Raw genomic sequence first — 22,333 nt, 5'->3', positions numbered from 1 at the left:
TATAAGTCATGGGTTCGAGTTGTGAAATCAACCAATAAGTTATGTTTAAGGTAGGCTTCCCTTGGGATGTGGTCATTCCTTGGACCTACGTGGACCATATACGTGGATTTTATATAGGAAAAGGGTCAAAAATATACTTGAAAAAGGGCTAAAAATATCCTCAGAACTTATTTTGGGTCAAAAATACCCTCCCGTTCTTAAAGTTTTCAAATATAGTCTTGACGGAAATTATCCCGAAATCATTTTTTAACTCCATCATTTAAACCCGACCCAATTAAATGATATATACCTTATTCCCGATAACCCATAAGATCACCTTATTCCCCCAATCGAGTTTGAAGAAATCGGTATAAGGGGATCTTATGGGTTATTATTTAAGGTAGGTCTTTAAATGGGATGTGGTCATTCCTTGGACCATATTTACGATGAGATATTTTTCGTATATTGGACTTTTTAAATTTTATATATACCCTTTTCCCTTTATATATAGTAAACGAAATCAATGCAAGACTAACCAAAATTAAAAAAGAAAGAAAACCCGTCCAATTCAATTCATAGAGATATTATGTTAAGAAAATATCCAATCAATTATAAATTACAATAAAAACTGAGTAATGATTCAGTTAACATTTTCACTTAGATGCCGAAAGATGATGAAGATTTTCATATGTGACTTTTGAAATAAATAACTCAATATGAACATCAACTTAAATACATTAAAATGTGTACTTCATATTTCAGCCTAGCTATGTCAACTTATGTAAACAAGTGTTGATTTTCTTTATTTTTCATCGCATTTTCAATATTAATTTTTGTATGAGTCTCATATCAAACAAATCGCACCTATTTATCTTGGACAATGAGTTTTTACATTCTCCCTGTATTTTAGCCTTTTTAATAGATTACCTGTTTCATTTTTCATTACCAGTTAATCCCATTTATTATGGATGTTTATTTGTAGATTGTAGGTATCTTAGGGGACTCGACACTGTAAAAATTCTTTTAACTTTTGCTAGTATATAAAAGCTAAATTCAAGAATCCTATCTTGTAATTATCACTGAATGTAAATCGGCATTCTATGAATATATTGTGCAATCTTATATTTAAAGTATGTCTGAAATATGATTAAATGTTTTCCTTTTAGGATTCAATCTTATCTTGGATGAAAATTATAAACATATTTTCTAGCTAAACAACTAAGGTAAAAAATCCTACCGGTAAGGTATTTGTGTTTATCTTAAATTGATTTAATTAATCAATCTTATCCCCTAACATATCCCATTCATCTTAATCATAATCACTAATTTGTAGATATCATCTCAAACACTAATACTAATCAAATACTCTATTATAAAAGGTTCATAAAAATTGCAGTATCTAAGTTAATTTGTTTTCATCTCTTTTACTTGGTATGTTTTCTTTATCATTATTTATTTATAATATTTATATATGAAAATAAGAATTGCAATGCTACATTTTGCATCGATTTTTGCACCGTAATCATTTGAATTGATGTCGTTGTTTTTACATACATAATGATATCCTTTTCATTATTTTTCTGTTCTTCTGCTTTTGACTTTGTTGTTGATCCTTATATTAGTATTAATGTATTATTATGAGTCATCTGCAACAAAGAAATTCTAATCCGTGCTTAATTTTTACCTGTAGTATATGTATATACACACACGCTATTAGTAGATAAAACTTGAAGTCTTTTTTTGTTGTTTTAGTGTAAAAAGAAAATTATGCTATCAGCAAATTTTATCTGTAATTAGTTATGTAAAGTGCATAATTGTTTTAAAAATCCATTCAATACTTGAAAAAGACCCTAGAGTTCTATTATCCACGCATAATTTTAGATGTAATTATCTTATAAATGGCTTGATTGATTGCATGTGAACATATTTTCTTACAGATGATTAGTGCATAGAATTTTTTTTTTTTTTTTGTCGTTTTAGTGTAACAATATGAATTTTAATTTGTGATTAATTATCATAATATATAACCAATTAATGCTCATCATAGAGATTTATCTGTTATTACATATTGTATTCCTACAATTTTGTCTATTTACAGGAATTCAACAAGTTAATTGACCAATCATGAAATCAAGAATTGCAATCCCTATATTGGGACTTGTGCTACTATTCTCTGCATGGGAAACATGCATTGCACAAGAAAGAGATTACTTGCTCTACAAGGATCCCAACAAGCCAATAAACGTGCGAATTAGGGATCTAATGAGTCGGATGACATTAGCTGAGAAAATCGGACAAATGACACAGCTCGACCGTAAGGTTCTAACAGCGGATATCATGAAAGATTACGGGATTGGGAGCGTGTTGAGCGGTGGTGGAAGTGTGCCAAAATCTCAAGCGACAGCCAGGGAATGGGTTGATATGGTGAATGAATTTCAAAAAGGGGCATTGTCTAGTAGGCTTGGGATACCTATGATTTATGGGATTGATGCTGTTCATGGACATAATAATGTTTATAAGGCTACTATTTTTCCTCATAATGTCGGCCTTGGTGCCACTAGGTAAGTTTTCTTGATCTTTAAAATTGTTTCAACTTTTATATACTGAATTTTAAAGATAATTATTCATAATAATTAGTAACTTGAAAAGTAGGATAAGTTACAACCTATTAGGTTAGGAGTGCCTTTTTACGTAGATAGATGGATAAATGAATATGTGTATGATGAATTCTTTTGACCTTTTTTTTTTTTTGTGCGTTTACTCTTTTACCTTTTGACATTTTTTTTTTTAAGTGAAAAAAACCTGTCTCATCAATTGCATTTCGTTTTCTTTTTCTCTTTTTGGTTAGAATTTTGCTTCCTATTACTGAAGAGTCAAGGCTCTACTTTTGTTGTTTTTTGTCACATAAAATAATTACCCTTCTTTTTGACCCCCTCTTTTTTTTTTTTTTTTTCAAAATTTTGTTGTTTTAGCATTCTTGCTAAAGACCATGTAGAAGAATAAGGGTAGTAAAAACATCATTATATGCATTTATATTCATTTTGTTGTAGGAAAAAAACTAAGAATTTATTCACATCAGCAAGTGTCACCAAATTATGATCATGTATTTAAAAAATGATTTACTTTTCTCAAATTACATAATAATTTGCTTTTTGTTTCCTTTCAAATTTTGCAGAGATCCAGACCTTGTGAAAAGAATTGGTGCAGCAACTGCTCTTGAAGTTAGAGCTACTGGCATTCCTTATGTTTTTGCTCCATGCATTGCGGTATAATTTAATATATTATAGTACGTTAAAATTGTCATTAAGTCTTATTGATATTATAATAATAATAATTTGTGTAATAAATTACCTTATGAATGATCTGATTGTACGAATATTTTTACAGGTATGCAGAGACCCAAGATGGGGTAGGTGCTATGAAAGTTATAGTGAGGATCCACAAATTGTGAAACAAATGACTGAAATTATACCTGGTTTACAAGGTGATATACCTCCTCATAAAGCAGGCATTCCTTATGTTGGTGGAAAGTAAGTTAATTTACATTTATATCCATTATATTTTTTGGGATCATAACATATTTCAGTCCCATTATTTTTTTAAAAATATTCTCCTGCCTAGTCGTAATAAATTATAGTAGTTGCCAGTGAATATCAAATGTATAACAGGTATATGATCAGTTATTATACATTAGTTATACACTGCATACAAGTTGTAACTTGCAGTAAAAGATTAAGGTTTATCTGAACCACTTCACAGTAAATTTTCTCCTGCTTAGTTGTAATTTATTGTATTTGTTGCCGATGTACACGCAATGTATAACAAGTGTATAATAAGTTATTATACACAGCATACTGCCCCTAATCTATAGGAAAAATTAGAGTTTATCTGAACTCCTGGTCACTGAAATTTCTTAGTAGGGGGTAAGGTGGTTTATCCGAACACTTTCGCTGGAAATTACACATATATACAAGGTGTTTATGTTTTTATATTTCAAATCTCCTCATTGAAAATTCTAACTTCGTCATTGACAGTTTGTTGTATAGTAAAATCCAATCCCCCACCCCCCCGCCCCACCCAACACACACACACACCCACCCTTTTTTCTTTAAATTGAATATGAACTTGCACAATAATTATTTCTCCTAATAAAATCAATTTTTTTTTTTTTTTTTGTAGTGACAAAGTAGTAGCATGTGCAAAACACTTTGTTGGAGATGGTGGAACAACAAAAGGCATCAATGAGAACAACACAGTGGCTGATTGGCATACATTGTTAAGCATTCACATGCCTGGTTATTATCACTCAATCATCAAGGGAGTTTCTACTATTATGGTCTCTTATTCAAGTTTGAATGGAGTTAAGATGCATGCCAATCATGATCTTGTTACCAATTTCCTCAAGGGCACACTAAAATTCAGAGTAATTAACCATTTCACAATGCAATTTCTTTTTTTAAATTTTCATTTGATATTCAGTACCCGCTTTGAGGTCGGATTAATTTGAATTCGCTTTAGAAACGTCCACTTTGTGAGCTAAAGCGCTCCCTAATAAAGGCGACTTCATTCCTAGGTCTCGAACTTGAGACCTCTTGTTAAGGATGGAGGGGTACTTACTGCTCTACCATAATTTTTGGTGATAATTGAGAACTAATTATTGAATTTCTTTTAGGGATTTGTTATCTCAGATTGGCAAGGAATTGATAGAATTACCTCACCACCTCATGCAAATTACACACACTCAGTGCTCACTGGGGTTCAAGCTGGCATTGATATGGTTAGCTTTCTAGTTTTCCCTCTGGCCCTTTTCATATGTGTTTTAAATTTTGGTATTGTATTTCTTCTGATCTTTTTCACATTGTCATGTGTCTTACTTCTTTTGATCTTTTTTCATGTCATTTAAACTTTTGTTGTTATACTTCTGATCTTTTTCAAACTTTTGGTATTGTACTTCTTCTGATCTTTTTCATATGTCGTTTAAAGTTTTGGTGTTGTACTTTTTCTGATCTTTTTCATATATCGTTTAAACTTTCGATGGAGTACAGCTCCCTCTAGTCCTTTTTATATGTTGTTTAAATTTTTGGTTCTTTTTATATCGTTTAAAATTTTAGGGGAGTACTCCCTCCAGTCCTTTTTATATGTCATTTAAACTTTTGCTGTGTACTGGTTAAGTAAATCATTTGACATTTGAAGATGATCGCAAATCATATGTTTTAAGACTATTGAAATTCAAAAAATATGACATTACTATTCAAACTGTGATGATATAATAATTAATGGCTATATGCCTTGTTGAAATTATAAGGCGATTTTTTTTTTTTTTTTTTTTTAAAAGACAAATGAAAGTCATATTGACGTTGCTAAAGCGATAAATATTTTGGACCAAATTTCTTTTTGTGGATAAAGTGACAGATAAAACGGATCGAGAGAGAGAGAGTATATATAATATTAATAGATGTTGTGAAATCTGAATTTTTCATCAGATTATTTTCTGTTTTTGCAGATTATGGTCCCTTTGAACCATACAGAGTTTATTGATACATTGACCTCATTGGTGAACAATAATTTTATCCCCATGACCAGAATTGATGATGCTGTGAGGAGGATCTTGAGAGTCAAATTCACCATGGGTCTTTTTGAGAATCCTTTGGCTGATTATCGATTAGTTAATCAACTCGGAAGCCAGGTCAGTCTTGCAACAGAGCAAAAAAAAAAAAAAAACAAAAACAAAAAAAACAAAAAGACACTCTGATGCACGAAGTATCTCGTGTTGTCAGCAAATGCACGAAATATCTCGTGTTTTCCCAAAAAAGCCCGTGTTCACGTAGTTTTGAATAATTCTAATATTTTTTGTTTCATTTTATGTGATGCTATTATTAATTGTGGAAACAGGCACATAGAGATTTGGCTAGAGAAGCAGTTAGAAAATCACTTGTGTTATTGAAGAATGGAGCAAATGCTGATGACCCTGTTCTTCCACTGCCTAAGAAGGCATCAAGAATATTAGTGGCTGGAAGTCATGCAAATAATTTGGGCTATCAATGTGGTGGTTGGACAATTACTTGGCAAGGAGTTGAAGGAAACAATGTCACACTTGGTATATATGTCTTACTTTCCTCTCTATTCTATTTCGAAAATAGAACGTCGACTTTCTATTTTTAGTAAATTTTTAATTCCGACATTTTCTCATGATAAATCGAAGACTGCCAGATTCAAAGGGTACTTTGGGATGTTATATGCACCTAGTTTAAGATCACAAGATTCACAATTAAATGACTTTTCTGTTCTATTTTAAACAGAGATTTTGTGTAGAAAGAAACTACACATATTTTGCTTCCCATACTTAAATAAATTTTATGTCTTGTCAAACTAAGACACACGAAATGAACCGAAGGAGTATAGTATATGACTTCTCTGATCTATTTTATTGTATGTATGTATGTATTCATGTAAATTTTAACAAGGATTTTGTGTAGAATGCCTAATTTGTCCCTTCGCCCGACCCTAGGGGTGTTGGTCTATGGCTTGGTTCGTCCTGTTATTCTCCGTACCACTTTTCTGTTAATTTATCGTGTAAACCGAAAATCACACTTTTTTTGAACCGTTAGTTCCAGTTCGATTCCATTAATTTTCGGTACTTCATTTTTCCAGGTACTACAATCTTGGATGCTATAACAGCAAGTGTTGATCCAAGCACAGAAGTGGTGTATAGTGAGAGCCCCACAACAGAGTTTTTAGAGTCCAACAACTTCTCATATTCAATTGTGGTAGTAGGTGAGCTACCTTATGCAGAAACAGCAGGGGACAGCATGAATTTGACAATAAGTGAGGCAGGAATTGAAACAATGAGCAATGTGTGTGGCAAAACAAAGTGTGTTGTGGTGCTAATTTCTGGCAGGCCATTGGTTGTGCAGCCACATTTGAGCAATATTGATGCACTTGTTGCTGCATGGTTGCCTGGTACTGAAGGACAAGGTGTGGCTGATATGTTGTTTGGTGATTATGATTTTAGGGGCAAGTTGCCAAGAACTTGGTTCAAGACCGTGGATCAATTGCCAATGAATGTTGGTGACAAAGATTATGATCCACTTTATCCTTTTGGATTTGGGCTCACTACCAGTAAAGTCCAAGACCAAATTGCTTCTAGATGACGGATATAGTATTGTTTATTATTTTTAGAACTAGTTTTGGTTTGATTTCCTTGATCCTTAGTTGTATTAGCAATGTTAGTCCATCTGTTTCAATCTAAGTGTCTTATTTTCCGTTTTTAGCTTCAAAAAGATAGGCGCCTTTTGATGTTTAGTAAGTTTTAAATTCTAACGATCCTGTTTTAATGCTAGTGAAACTCTCTTATAAAAATGAGATGGTATGTTTAGGAAGTATGTATTTTATTCTTTCCGTTTTGATTCATGTGTCTTACTTTTTTTCTTTAGTCTCTTTTGGAAAAAATGTCATATTTTCTATATTTAGTACATTCTCGTTTTTGCCTTTAGTGATGCTCCCCTTATAGAAATGATATCGTATTTTTGAAATCACACGAGTCAAGTTTGACGTTGTGTAATATACACCTTTTAGTTTATCATAAATTTAAAAATTCTTAAATTTCAAATTCATGCAGACTATTTAGGCATTGTAGAAAGGATGGAATATGAGTCTAATCGTTCTTCTCGAATGGCTCCAATACGATGTGACCGGAAGGGGGGTCCGTCAGAGAAAATGCAATGCCTTAGAAGAGCAATGTGGTAGCACAAAGTGTGTTGTGGTGCTAATATCTGGTATTTAAGGACAAGCAAGTGGTTGATGTGTTGTTTGGTGATTATGATACAACTAATTGAAATTACTCTTTCCGTCTCAAATTATCTGTCGTTTTTTTTTTTAGACATCCCTTTAAAGATATTAATTAAGAGGGGTATTTGACTAACTCTACTCTTATTTTTATCTAAGTTGGAGTAATATCTCTATATTAAATATTTCTATATTTATGCCATTCCATTCTGACAGAACTCTACTAAGGCTAAATTTTAAAAAAATAACTAATTGTGCCTTGAACTTCTAAAACCGCAGATAATTTGAGACAACTATTTTTAGTAAGCACGACAGATAATGTAGTGTAATTAGACAAAAATCCACATCCTTTTAAGGCAATAACACTTGAAAAAGAAAGTTATGCAAAATAAAAAAACGTTTGTCCAAAATAACTGGAAATTCTAGGTAACATGGTAAAATTAACTCAACTCACGCCACATAGTTATTAACACTATTTATGAGGCCAAATGATCGTAGTTTTTAGTTATAAATACTGATAGAACCTCCATATGAAAATATCTGATGAACATAGTGTTCTGCAAAAATCATCAGGTTTGACCACTAGATTTTAGAGAGTCAACCTAGTTAAATCATCACAAAAAGGCTGAAGACAGATAGATAAAGTGTACCGATTAGTCATTATAAGCTTCAACATACTCATTTCCACCCGATAACAAACATGATTATTCATGTGTGTGAAGTAAATCTTAAAGCAGCAATACCAATGATGCACTACTTAGGTAACAAGTTTGACATATGAACTTAAAACATCATGCTCACCGGTGCAATGAATAGTTTTCACTAGATTAAGCTGATTGAATCAAGATGATGAATTTTTGAACCAGATGGGAATATTGAAATCAAAACATGCTATGACTTATAAAATATTTATTCCCTAGATACCGAAAGTTTGATAATTCCTTCACAGATAATTGCACAAGAAGCTTTTAATGGAAAAAATATATGTGTCGTTGCTAACTTTGTCAATAAATTATCAAAGTTCACCTGAAAAGAAACATTCATAACTGAGTCCATTAAAAAATAAAATGGTTGCTCAGACAAAATTGCGTAATTCATATCTATAATAACTTGGAAAGATGAAGCAAAAGATGATTTTTTTAATGGATGGTTCGAACTGATATATATACACAAACAGATAAAAATTTAAACATTTCCTCCTACGGTGGAACTAAAATTTAAACAAGGAAAATAAATAACAAACTCCTTTTAAAATAGTGGAAACAAAATAAATAGCTGGTCTTTAAAACATGTCCTTCAAACAATGAGTCTTTAATTTTACCCCCTTCAAAATTGATGCTTATGCCTGCAACAACACCTAGCTTGGACAAATGCGGACGATAGGACTTTTGGAAGTGGTTTAATGCGAAATCGTAAACTTATCGAGAACTAAAAAAATTGTTTGTTATGAGGAGCAAAAATTAAATAGCAACACAAATATTGACCCAATAATTGTTTCATTTTTTAGATAAATAAGAACTTTATTATCAAATTGAGTCATGTAAGAATCTCAAAAACAAAACCATGTGAAAGGTGGTGTGGGGATATGGACGGGAAAGTTCTTTGAGAGATTATTACGTGGTAAGGCATTTCTTAATACTTAACTATCCAATTGTTAGCCCTCCAAAAATATGGTTAAAAATATCTACAGTTTTCTTGCTTTTTTGGTGGATTGAATTATTATAGATGCGATTTGATCATGTTTAGATTTACACATAAATGATAGAAAATTTTGCAAAGATCATTGATTATATTTCCTTTATGACAATGTTCTTGATTAACCTTTTTTGTAAGTAGTGAAACATTTACTTTTCTAATCCTGCACGCCTTTGAAATTAACCATATGTTATTCGCGTGTTTTTAAGATATCGAATGAGGCGATTTAAAGAACCATCATTGATTACTTATTGTGCTTAATGTTCTTTAAGAACACTATATCAGTTGCGTATTGAGCATTAAATGCCGAGAGGATTTAATCGAGATGAAAGAACAAAATACTTCTCCATGTAAAGATTAAACAGAGAATGTAAGGCTCTTCCCCATTACATGGTGGCAAATGGGCGAGATAAAAAAATGGTGTAACGAAACAAAACTTTGAGAAGACTCACTCATATTTGGTGTGGAAACACGGGTTGCGCGACTAATGTGTGTGCTCACTTTGTTTCTCAGGTTGACCATTAGATTTTTGAGAGTCAACCTAGTTAAATCATTGTGAAAAACACGAGAGGCCTTTGCCGTCTCGATGAACCTCGACCCCGAAAGTAGGATAAAGGGCGAGTCGGTGCACTACGAGAAGCCAGGAAGAGATAACTTTGATGAACCATTGACAAGAATTGTTTCTGTAAGGATGATTATCCTACATAGACTAACAAATACACAACACCATTAGACTCGTATCGAACAAATTGCCACCCCTAATAAGAAATCCCAAATAAAAAGATAGGATTTCAAGTTATTGTTGCGATATGAAGTTGAGTCTTTCAGGCACCATATGTTTTACATGTTCAGGATAATGGATTCTATAAAAATTCTATATGTTTCATAAAAAGTTTCTTTGAGGAAACCTTACAGTATCATTGCCACTAAATGGATACATGAAGAATATGCACACAACTAAGATCAACATTCTTCTCCTCTTCCCATGTCAAAAATAAAAGCACATATGAACGTGCATCACAGAAAGTAGATAACGGACGGTACATAAAAAAATAATATTTTGTCACGACCAGCTTTTCACTAAATCGTGCGGGACCTACGGCTTTTCCGATCTCGGGGGAATCCACTCACATTCAACAAATAATAGAAATAGCGGAAGGAACTAAAATAACGTAAGTCTTGATTATAATATAAATAAGTGCGAGTAAATGAAATCCACCCTAGTATATAGTACGGTCATACAAGAGGTATGAGTCAAATAACATGGTCGGAATAGTGATAATAATACATAAAAACGGTTTCTTCAAATCATGTTTTGGAATGAAAAAGTAAGACGGGTAATGGAGGAGTCTTTGGGGGAAGGGGAGGAGGTGGTGGCAAGCGGGTAGAAGGGGGAGGTGGGGGCGGAGGAGGTGATAATTAGCCACGAGGGGAGGTGGGGGCGGAGGAGGTGGTGGAATAAAAGAATGCGGGAGAGGTTGTAGAGCGAGGTGGAAGAATTCTTGTTGTTTCGGTAGGTATGATAAGCCAATTGAGGCTAGATTATTTGAAGACAACAAAGATTGGGGTTACACGTAAAACAACAAGGTACAAGAAGAAATCTAACCAAAGTGAATTACACCTACGTTATAGCATCGCGTGATTCGCCAAGTCTCGGAGGAACCGGACTCGAACCAATATTTCATAATCATAGTAGGACTCATCACCTATGGTATAGGAGAAGGTGCGGAGATATATCGGGTGAAAAGAGATTGAATTTGAGAGTCCATACGATCATAACAACTTCATCACGTTATAGCATCTAAACTCGAACTTATTTTTAATATGTGTCAACATTGTTTGAAATGGGAAAATATTTTCAAATCATTCACAACTTGTGAGATATAAAGCAAGAGGTACAATGCAATCAATAATGTATGAATGATGAACATGGAAGGTACACATAGACACGAAGATTGAACATCAGGTCTCGAGTTTATCATGGAGGTGTAAGGCTTAAGTTCATGTAACATAGCACACACCAAATGGTTCTACCTAGTGAATTGTATCGGGGTGCGACACCAAATAATTTTTATAAGGTGATATATTATTGAAAGTATTTGTTCAATCGATTAATAAGATCCATCCTCCATGTTCACAAGCATAACAATGTAATTTGAAGGTAAGGAGGCCTCATGTAATAGTGTTTGGTCGTTTTTCAACACCAATTAATCCCAAACGGTACTCTGCACGGCCACTCTTTGCGGTGTATGAAAGGTGACACAAGGTGTTCAATGCGGAATTGAATTGAGATACATATCAAATCAAAGTAAAAATTACCTATCCATAATCATGATATATCACTAAGAGAACCAATGTTTCTTTTTAAATTTTTTCCCATTAATGGATGAAATTTGGAAAATATATCTCGAACGATAGGGTGGCTTTATTTTTAGTGTGTACAAACAAATATATTTGGTGTACTAATCAATGAAGACACAATAATAGCGTTTTTTATCAACGGAAAGGATCTAAACGATGGACCCCATAAGTCCGAAAAGTATTTGTAAACAGTAACCTACCTGAAGAGACAAACAATTGAATGGAAAACGTTGAACTTTATTTTTGAGCAACAAGAATTACGAGAAAGTAAACTTGTTCGATGAAGAAATGGTAAAGAAAATTTATTCAAAACAAAGTTCAATATTCTTGAATGGGGATGGCCAAGGCGTGATTGCCTTAACCCATTGCGGTGGGATTTTGAACAGATAATTTAGGAATTTATTGACGAGGAAATTGGGCCATTCATAAGTACGATTAAAAATTCTAATTGGAGACCGGCGGAGTTCGCGATTTCAAGTCCTTCACGGAGAAAAAAAATGGAAAAATTCAATTGAGGTCAAATTATCTTGACAAAATTTAGAGACGAAGAATATTTTGTTTGATAGCGAGAGGCACCTATGGTATACGTTAGTCTAAAAGCATTATTCGATGCGACTTAGGAATTCTAGAACCATGGTGAGTAATTGAGATTCTTTTACCATCGCCCATAGTAATGCCTTTCAACCATTATATTTTTCAAGAATGGTAGGCTCTCAACAACTTTGAGTAGCCGGAGTCGACAATCCATTGATTTCTCACTTGGTTACTTGAAAAAAATTTGCCTTTGAAGAAACCATGAAAACGTGAGGCTTTTTATCCTTGACATTTTAAAGATTTCCTGTTTGTTGCATGGCCGTAAACGAAAGCGAACAAGTTATTAAGTGTAACGTCCTTGCGCGAGAGCATTTGTACAATTGTTGGAACGCTATTGTGAGTTATTGTTGGGTCGACGAGAAGCGGTTGTTGGAATTGGTGGATAAATGTTGTGAGTTACCATAGCCGGCGACTTATTGCGGTGGTTTTTTCTTCCGTTTCTCATGTTTGAGGAAGAGCTCATAATCAATTAGTTTCGCATACAACTCATCGTACGAGATGATGGAAAATTTTTGCCCGTCTTCGGTGGAAATCTCGAAAATATGATCCAAGGCCACTGCGGATATTTTCACAACCAACTCGTCGTTGGTATTTGTACTTCCCAACGATTAGCGAGCTCGTCGCGTTCAAACGCACCGATACCTCAAAATCGAATTCCTAACTCGAGTTCCTTTGATAGTCGCGCGGGGCACGAAGGCTAAAAATTCGTATTTGGGACTTGTTGGCATAAGCCGGATGCGGGGGTCGAGCAAGTTTGCGGTGGAGGGCGGCAAACCAACTTTGCGTCAATCGTCGGGTCGACGGAGGCCATTATTTTTTTTTGATCCCGATCTTGGCGGAACCAAATGTTTTGTATTCGGGTTCTCAGGTCTCCTCTCTCTTGTTTTAAGTAATAGTTTTTGAAGGAGCGGGAGAAATAGCAGTCAAGATAACGACCAAAGTTATTGCCCATGCATGATTCTATGGATATTATGCATGTAAAATATTCCGTGGTAAAGTTATGGGCGAAACAAGCTTTATCGGTAAAGCTGCAGACACGGGCTTGAATTGAACAAAAATGTTTAGAGTTGTTTTATGGTTAAGGCATAGTGGTGGATCGGAAAAAAAAAAAAAAAAGAACTCGAGAGAGTTAATAAGGGAGCCACGATGCCATATAATAACGAGAAAAGATGAAGCAAAAGATGATTTTATTAATGGATGGAAGACGAAAATATATACACAAACTTGAGTAGTTAAAAAAGAGTTCTGTGAAAGTGTTCCTCTATCTCGATTTGGAACTAACCGGAAACAAGGAAAATAAATAACAAACTCTGAAAATAGTGGAAACAAAATAAATAACTGTGCAGTAAAACAAGTATTAACAGTGAGCAGTTACAACGTGCTAACAATATCTGCATTTCGCGAACAAGGAAAAATTGTGAGTCGACTTTTCAGGACTAACTTTGGGATAAGGACCCCCTAAATTGACAATAAAAGTGCCAAGAAAAAAAATGAGAAAACTCATGATTTGGCAACTCACTAAGGTGTGTTCAAACAGACTATAGAAAAATGTTTGTTTGTTCTTCTAGAAAACAATTTTGTCCTAATAAGCAAACGAACATAATTTCTTCTTTTAGATTTTTTTTTTTTTTTTTGCAGGTCCAAAGACTTAAAGAAAATTTGCAAGGAAATAGCCAGCTCGATGTTAATATATATATATCTGCTCAATTTAAATCACGAGATGAGGCGTGCTCATCAAATAGGAAATCCATCCAATTATCATCATCTGTATGGACTTCAATTCTCACCTGCAGAGTGTTAATGAGATCATCTTATATTTCGGCAAAACAGTTTAGTTGATTATTCTACTAGTGCAAGGGGATATAGATGTAAAAAATCATAACTGCAAAGAAATTCAATGTAGTCATTCTTTTCGTCTGCTCTCAGGTAGTAACTGGGACCTTCCTTGGAATTTTCAATACTAAATCTGATTCCCACAACTGCAGGCATTTACTACATTATACATGTTATTTGGCAACTCTTTTATTGAATTACATATTTGAATTATCATCTTGAAATTATTTAACACTCCCTTGCCTTAAGATTTGTTGCTTAAAAAGATTTGACCACTTGACTAAATGCCTAAAATTACGAAGATTCACCAAATCCAGCTTTCACCCCACCTACTCCACCCCCCAAATCCCCACCCCCTTTTCTTTCGGTAGAGAATCTAAGACTTCTCTCATTGGAGTTATAGTGTAAATAGTTGAGAAATTACAGCAATCAAAGTTGATGAGCTTTCATAAGGGGAAACAGAACAGTTCAGAATAGATTAAAGTTAATGGCAACTCTATCATTTTTTTAAGAAATGTAAAATGACAACTCTATCATGATTCATCTATTTACATGGGAATGACCAATTGTAGTCTATCGATTTCTTATTTGTTTATGTATATCTTTGCGCTTCATCATCTCAAACAAACATTTTAGATTAGCGAGCAAATCAAGCTCTATTGGTTAGCAGCAGCACACTCAACCTCATTTAAACCGGAATCCATTCAGAACCAGATTCAATGGGTAGAGAAGGGCCATGTTTGCACTGTGGCATCAAAAGTAAGTTCTATTGACCACCTACATCCCACCTTTTACGTTTATCAATAATCTCATGTTTTACAAGATACTTGATTCAGTGATGATTAGAATTCATGTGCCTAATCTTCAGCAAATAAACTTTAAAGACTTACATGATGAAACACTAAATACCCAAATTTCCCTAAAACGCCAATCTGTTAAAAATAAAACATGGAGTACTTTAATTCTCTCACCTCTCGAGCCAAATGTTAATTGATTTTTAATACAACACCTATTTCTAAATACACCCCAGATTCGCTCCTTGGCATCCATGCACATTTGGTCCCCATTTATTTAATCTTTTGGCAAAAGTGGTCCTTTAGTTCTAAATGATGTATATTCCGAACTTTTTTCTCAGAAAAGTTGTTCATAGACAAATGGATTCAGAATTGCAAGTAACATGGAGGGTGTAAAGAAATGGACCTTGGGCCTAACACAATAATTGGGATGGGTTCTTCTCTGATATCATGTAAAAAAATGGATCTAGGGCTAAGGTAAATAATGAGTTGGGATGGATGAACTCGTCTGTGTAAAGAAATAGCTCTTGGGCTTAACCATAGAGTGTCGGTGGTCACATCCCATAATTCATGTCTCCTCAAGAATGTCTAAGGCATACTTCTATTGCGAAATAACAATACTTGTTCTAGACTGAGCAACCTCAATACCTAGAAAATACTTATGTATGCCGAAATCCTTAATCTGCAAAATCTGAAAGAGATGTTGCTTTAAATTAATAATACCACACTGATCATTGCTGGTAATAACAACATCGTCAACATAAACCACCAAATAAATTCATAGATTTGGGCTAATGTCGATAAAATACGGAGAATCGACTTATTACAAATCATACCAAAGTCCTCGATTCGTGTCTAAACTTCCAAAACTAGCTCGGGGAGACTATATCAGACCATAAAGTGACCAGCGCAATCGACACACCAAAGTAGACTCCCCCTGAATAACAAAACCAGATGGTTGCTCCATATAAACTTCCTCCTCAAGGTCACCATGAAGAAAAAACATACTTAATGTCCAATATAAAAAGGCCAATGACAGACAAAAACCATGGATAGGAAAAAACGGACAGATGTTATTTAGCCACGGGGAAGAAAGTATCACTGTAATCATGCCCAAATATCTGAGTATACCCATTGGCAACAAGACGAGCCTTACGCCAATCAACTTGGCCGTCCAGACCAACTTTGACTACATAAACCCAACGATAACCAACAATAGATTTACTTGAAGGAAGAGGAACAAGCTTTGAAGTAACACTTGCATGTAAAGCAGACATCTCGTCAATCATTGCTTGTCGCCATCTTGGATGAGAAAGTGCTTTACCTGTAGATTTGGGGATGGAGACAGAGGACAAAAATGATACAAAGGCATAATGGGGTGATGATCGAAGTGCAATTGTTTGAGAGGAGACGATAACTTAAAAGGATATAATGTGGGACTGGACGACGAAGTATAGGCCCAGTGTACCATATACCTTTTCAAAGTGCAATTGTTTGATCAAAGACCGGAGACATAGTAAGATCGGACATGTTAGGATGATCGAAGAATGTGCGGAAGGTGACATCAACGAGAGTGGCCGTATGACGTGCCAATCATCCGGAACCCGTTTGAAACATTCGAGAGCACGAGTGGCTGATTTACGACGATGATAAGTTATGAACAAAACACGTGCTCCTATAGACACAAGTGGGCAGAGAGTATGTGGATAGAGAAATAATAAGAATAACTGTAGATTTCTCGAAAGTTAGTTTAGGATGTGATAAAATCGCCCCAAAAACGTAGCAGCACGAGATTCAATGGATGGAGAACTAAAAGCCTAACCGTACCCCTTTCTCAAAAGTCGGATGAATGCAGTAAGACCTCGGACAAATATGATAGGATGATCACCGAAGAATGTATAATTAAGGTCGAGTTCTCCCACGTTGGCAAAGAATGTGACATCATGACCTAGCATAAGAGTTGCAACATCCATTTCTTTACAAAGTGGAAAAGATTAGATGAGCTCTAGCCACTTTAACGATACCCCTTTTTGTCCCGAGATGTCACGTCCCAAAATAACCTAGAAGAAAGAAACATTTGAGAGCACGATATATCATGATTTATCATTTACAAAAGCCAGCTATTCCGAACAACGTTATTAATGATAAAAAAGAAATAACCAACCTCCCGATTTATAAAAATAGACAACGCTAAGATAAAGAGAGTATATAGTTGACATGAGGAAACAATATTGAAAACAAAATAAAAGAAATTTGAAATAAATTAGATGGAAGATAAAGGCCTCTGATTAATTAAATAGCAAGATGTTAGAACTTCATCGCCCCAAAAACGCAGCAGAGTGAGTTATACATAAATATAACGAGATTCACCCGCCATGAAAAGAACAAGTGTTAGAAAATACAAACACACAACAAGCACAAAAATATTACGCATACGAATATATCATTATATAATGCAACCAAGGTGCCTCAAATATATTTATATATCTCAACACAATTTACACTACGTTCATATAAGTGGTTAAAGAATATATAGATAAGTTGTTTGATGAATAATTCCATACACAATGCTAAGTGAGTACACAATGCAATATTGTACATAACGAGGGAAGCATACACAAAATATTATCAAGAAGCATACCCAGATATATTATGCCCCAATATCATAGCTCACAGCTATATCACATCACTAAGAGAAAGAGAGTTTTGGATTATTTGGAAAATACATGGTATCGACCTTTGACCACCGATTCTCGCTACCTATACACACTTCATTTTTTTCACCGTGTTGAAAAGCCCCTTAAAGTCTCACTTACCTCAAATTATTCATGCACACTTCCCAATAAATCAAAACGCATACTCGGGGGTGTTGAGTTTTCAAACTACCAAAAACGGATTTAGAATTGGCTAGGGATGGGGAACTTGGTCTCTTTAAAGGACGAAACGGGGGCAATGTGTTCAAAACCCCACAAGACTTATGTTTTCTAAAGGCCTTTTTGGGATTGAGATATAGACTAAAATCCGAGCTATTTGCCCTTTCAAATCAAAGGGGAAAAAAGGTCTTCAAAATACGCATGCTAAAGATTCTAATTACGTAATAAACTTTAAGTCGGGATAAAACTCTTGTTTTTATCCTCTCCTTTCTTTTCCTTTGTCCCGAGAGTCCACACTTTCTAGAAACTTAAAACCATAAACACAAAAGTTAATATTTCCTCCATAAATTGCTTCTTTTTATTTATTTTCTTTAAATTTTAACTATTTTGTTTGGTTCTTTAAAATTACCAACTAAACCCTTATTTAAAAATGTGAGTGCAAAAACAGTTGACAGATCCTAAAAGTCAAAGCATGTTTCACATAAAGATATTTCCCTTTGTTTTGCCAAAAATTTCCCCGCTATACATACTCTAGTTTTGTTACGCTTTCGTTCTCATGCAATACATTCTATACCATTTACAAAAGACTTTAATAGTCAATGATCATTGTGCTTTAATTTTTGAGATAAGTTTCAAGGAATGTATTCGTATTTTGTCCCAGTTTAAACACTAATTAATTGTGAACTCAAATAGAAACCCCCCTTTGGAGACCTGGGCCACCTGCAAAACCAGTGCTCTGCAATGCATGTGGATCAAGATGGCGGACTAAGGGGACACTAGATGACTATATTCCCAAACATGGAAAGAGAGACATACAGAGCTATCAGTTACCTTCTGTGAAGAAGCCGCGTCTCTTAGCTCGTGATGACCAAAAGCTGGAAGTTGGAGTAGAGGTTTCTGGACAGGATGGCTCTGCGGCTTGTCTCAAAGAGGAAATGAATAACATATCAAGCTCAGGTTCAGCAGGATCATCCTCATACAACTTCATTCAGATGGAAGAAACAAATGGTAAAATAATTTCACTTATATATCGAGCACTGAACTTGACTTGGGAAATATGATGCACTTTCTGAATCAAATCCTTTTTTTATAAGGTAAGAAATTTTATTAACAAATGAGAAAAAAAACTCGTATACACACCGTATACCAAAAGAAGAGAACCTACATCAAAGTATCCTTCTCAACCAAATAGATCCAATCCTCTACACAAATAAGGATTTCGTAAGTACACCAAAAAGAAAACTTACATGTATATAGTAGAATTAAATCTTTCATTCTCCAAGATGGGCATTCCATTTCCGATGTATTAAATCTGTTTTTTTTTTTTTTTTTTTTTGAGAAATTAAAATCTCAATTGCCCCCCCCCCCCCCCCCCAACAATTTGTCCATGGAATCCGGTCAAAATATCCGAAATAGTTGACCGAATCCGAGACGTATCCCGCACCCCCACCCACACCCGTCCCAGACTCGTGTCGAGAAGGGTTTGGCATAAAAAATGAAGAGTTGGTGCAACTTAGATAACAATCCTCCACAAACCAGACCCATACGGAGCTATAATTTTTCTAGTCCTCCCTCCCCCTTCCATAGTACCATACTTTTCAGCGACCCCCCCCCCCCCCCCCCCCCCCCCCCCCCAAAAAAAAAAAAAAAAAAAAAAACATTCTCCTCCACCTCAAATCTCCATATCCACTTCCCTAACAACGCTTTATTGAACACTTTGAGATCTTTCACACCAAATCCCCCCGTTCCTTTGGAGAAGTGACAACTTCCCACTTCAAAAGGTGATGCTTCCTAGTGCCTTCCGATTTGCCCCATAAAAACTTACATACGCTGAAGTCCTCCCAACCTTTCAGCCACTTTGCCAGGGGCCTGCATGCAAAAGCGACATGAAATATGTAGGAGTGCTGGACAGACTGATTTTGATCAAAACTTTCTTCCCCACTTACGACAAGTACCTCATTTGCCATCCTGCAAGCCGCTTCTCCACTCTCTCCATCACTGTATTCCAAACTGCGAGGTCTTTGCTAGAAGCACCCAAAGATGGTCCCAGATATGTAATAAGTAGAGTACGCACCTTGCAATTCAGAACCTGCGCCATCTCCTCAATTTATTAACTACTCCCACAGGAGTGATCTCACATTTTACTAGATTGATCTTAAGGCCTAACACAATCAAATCCTTTCTTAAGCATAAGGGTTAGAAAAAAGTGGAAAGTTAATAGCTTCCTATTCAATTTCTGGCCAATGTGTTTCTTCTGGTTTGCGTGATAGTAAGCCCTAGACTGTTAGTCTCAAAGAAATTTATGAGATAGATGAAATCTGGCAACCAAATCTTTGCATGATAGCCTCCCCAAAAAGTAATCCTGGAGCGCATAGTATTCTGATTCTAAAGGAAAGAAAGAAAACGTTTCACCCAATATTGTTATTGATTCCAAATAAGAACTTCTCTTATTATTCGGTTACAAATGGATGAATTTGACCCCACCCTCCCACCTCAAAGAAAAATAAGATAGAGAGAGAGAAAAACAGAGGAAGAATCTAAAGACCCTACACAACAAATTTAACAGTGAAACAGAAACTTTTCATTAGCATTCTCCCACTGTCCAAGTGGTTGTTTTGTGTTAGGATTTCACTAGTACCTACTACTCAAAAGAATCACTTGCACCATGAGCTCTAAGCCAACTTGATAAGCATGTATCAAATTCACGACACTCAGATTTATTTTTACGCATGAAATTCCTTTTGTTTCCTGATTAGTGTGATGTGCTTGTTAAATTATGCAATGTCTAATCACATTCAAGGTTTTACCAAATAAGCAGTAGGGGAGCAATCACCCTATGATACTCTATAAACAAAATATTGAATTTCTTTCTTGGTCATAGGCCATCAATCATAGTGTCTCCCCTAAGCTTCAAAAATTTACTTTCTTTTACGCAATGAACCTATAGTGACAAATTTCAGATAATTTAGATTTTTAGTAAAGATATGAACTGACCGGTCCAACTATATGCACTAAGCTCCCGCTACGCGGGGTGGATAAGGATCGGTATAAAGAGGTACTATCAGACGCAACCTTACCCTGCATTTCTGCAAGAGATTAATTCCCTAGGGTCCAACTAAACCTAAACCATACAAATATAAAAGCTTAACCCAAAGAAAAAGATATATTGTATTGATACCTTGTTGTTTTGTATGCATTAATGTTCACCTTTTGTTAGGAGTTGCAGACGAAGATCCGCTCTGGAATCCTGACAGCGTCCCAAGAAGAAAGAGATCAAAGCTTAGACAACAGATTTTGCTACCTGTTGAAAGACTCCAGAGGCAACTTTATAACATTCTTCAGGAACAAGACTTTGAAGATGAAGATGTTCTAATTAATGAAAAGAACAAAAACATTCCTCTTAATGAGATTGGTCTTGGAGCTATGCTGCTCGTATCACCAACTGCTACTACAGAACGCTCGACATCTCTATATCCAAAGAAAGAAGATAATGCCTCTTGCTCAATGAACGTTCCTCCTAATGAGATTGGTCTTGGAGATGCATGCACAAGGTTCAAGCTGGTATTTGAAGCCAACTCTTACTGTCTAGCTAGTGCAATGTTGGTTAAAAACAATTTTGGCTGTTCCAACTTTACTGGATGTCCCCAACGGCAACGCACAACAACTGGGGGTTTTTTCCTAACGGAAACAACAAGTTGGTTTTTTTTGTTTGAGCGGAAACAACAACTTGGGTGTTTTGAGAGCATTTACTTTGCCAGTTTTGCATACATTTTTCACATGTCAGTTCTATTTTTTCGGTGCATTTAATATGTCAATTCTGATGTCTGTCACGACGTACTTACCTACAAGTTTGTTAGTTTGTGTGGATTCCACGGGGCATTGTAACATCTCAAAGGGCATTTGACTTACTTATGCTTGTCATTACAACTGTAATGGCTTGCATTATACTTTTTTTCAGGATAAACAATAATGTAATGGATCATGTGGCAATGCAAAACGAAACTACTGGAAATGAGGGTGGAAAAGCAAAGGCATGTGAATCTTGATGGAACGAACATAACATGATAGCTTAACACAAAACTTGCAACATGTAGTTTCATTAATATTGTTGTCAAAATAATCATTATCAACATCAGCAGCAAAACATATGATTTTGAAAACACAGCCTTGAACAAAACTTCAAGAGGTAGTATTAAAGTGCCTTACCTAGTGTGCTTCCTAATCCTGAAAGGAGTCCCCTCCTACATTTAAGAATCTGTTAACAATATTAGTCTAATACGTACAAAAAAATTTAATCAATATCATAAGTCCCTCTTAGCCGAAAAAGATCGGGGACTTTAGATATTTATATACTACCTTTAATCCTATTTAAATGTCATTTAAGCTTTTGGCACAAACATTAAGAAAACCATTTAATAA

The 22,333-nt window shown here is 35.0% G+C and overlaps 2 protein-coding genes across 2 annotated transcripts; both read left to right on the top strand.

The window, feature by feature from the left end:
- Positions 1-2,084: 2,084 nt before the first annotated feature.
- LOC132062951 (uncharacterized) lies at positions 2,085-7,376 on the top strand. Its single transcript, XM_059455411.1, has 8 exons — positions 2,085-2,540; positions 3,155-3,245; positions 3,367-3,509; positions 4,159-4,402; positions 4,652-4,756; positions 5,483-5,665; positions 5,872-6,076; positions 6,631-7,376. Exons 1-8 carry the CDS (start codon positions 2,104-2,106, stop codon positions 7,128-7,130), a joined length of 1,908 nt encoding a protein of 635 aa, XP_059311394.1. The 5' UTR covers positions 2,085-2,103; the 3' UTR covers positions 7,131-7,376.
- Positions 7,377-14,966: 7,590 nt separating this feature from the next.
- Positions 14,967-19,234, top strand: LOC132062950 (GATA transcription factor 26-like). Its single transcript, XM_059455410.1, has 2 exons — positions 14,967-15,006; positions 18,608-19,234. The coding sequence occupies exons 1-2, from the start codon at positions 14,967-14,969 to the stop codon at positions 18,973-18,975; spliced, it is 408 nt and encodes a 135-aa protein (XP_059311393.1). The 3' UTR covers positions 18,976-19,234.
- The last annotated feature ends 3,099 nt before the right edge of the window (positions 19,235-22,333 follow it).

Source organism: Lycium ferocissimum, chromosome 7 (assembly GCF_029784015.1).
Source record: "Lycium ferocissimum isolate CSIRO_LF1 chromosome 7, AGI_CSIRO_Lferr_CH_V1, whole genome shotgun sequence".
NCBI classification, from domain to species: Eukaryota; Viridiplantae; Streptophyta; class Magnoliopsida; order Solanales; family Solanaceae; genus Lycium; species Lycium ferocissimum.
This window is presented reverse-complemented; position numbering and strand designations above follow the sequence as displayed.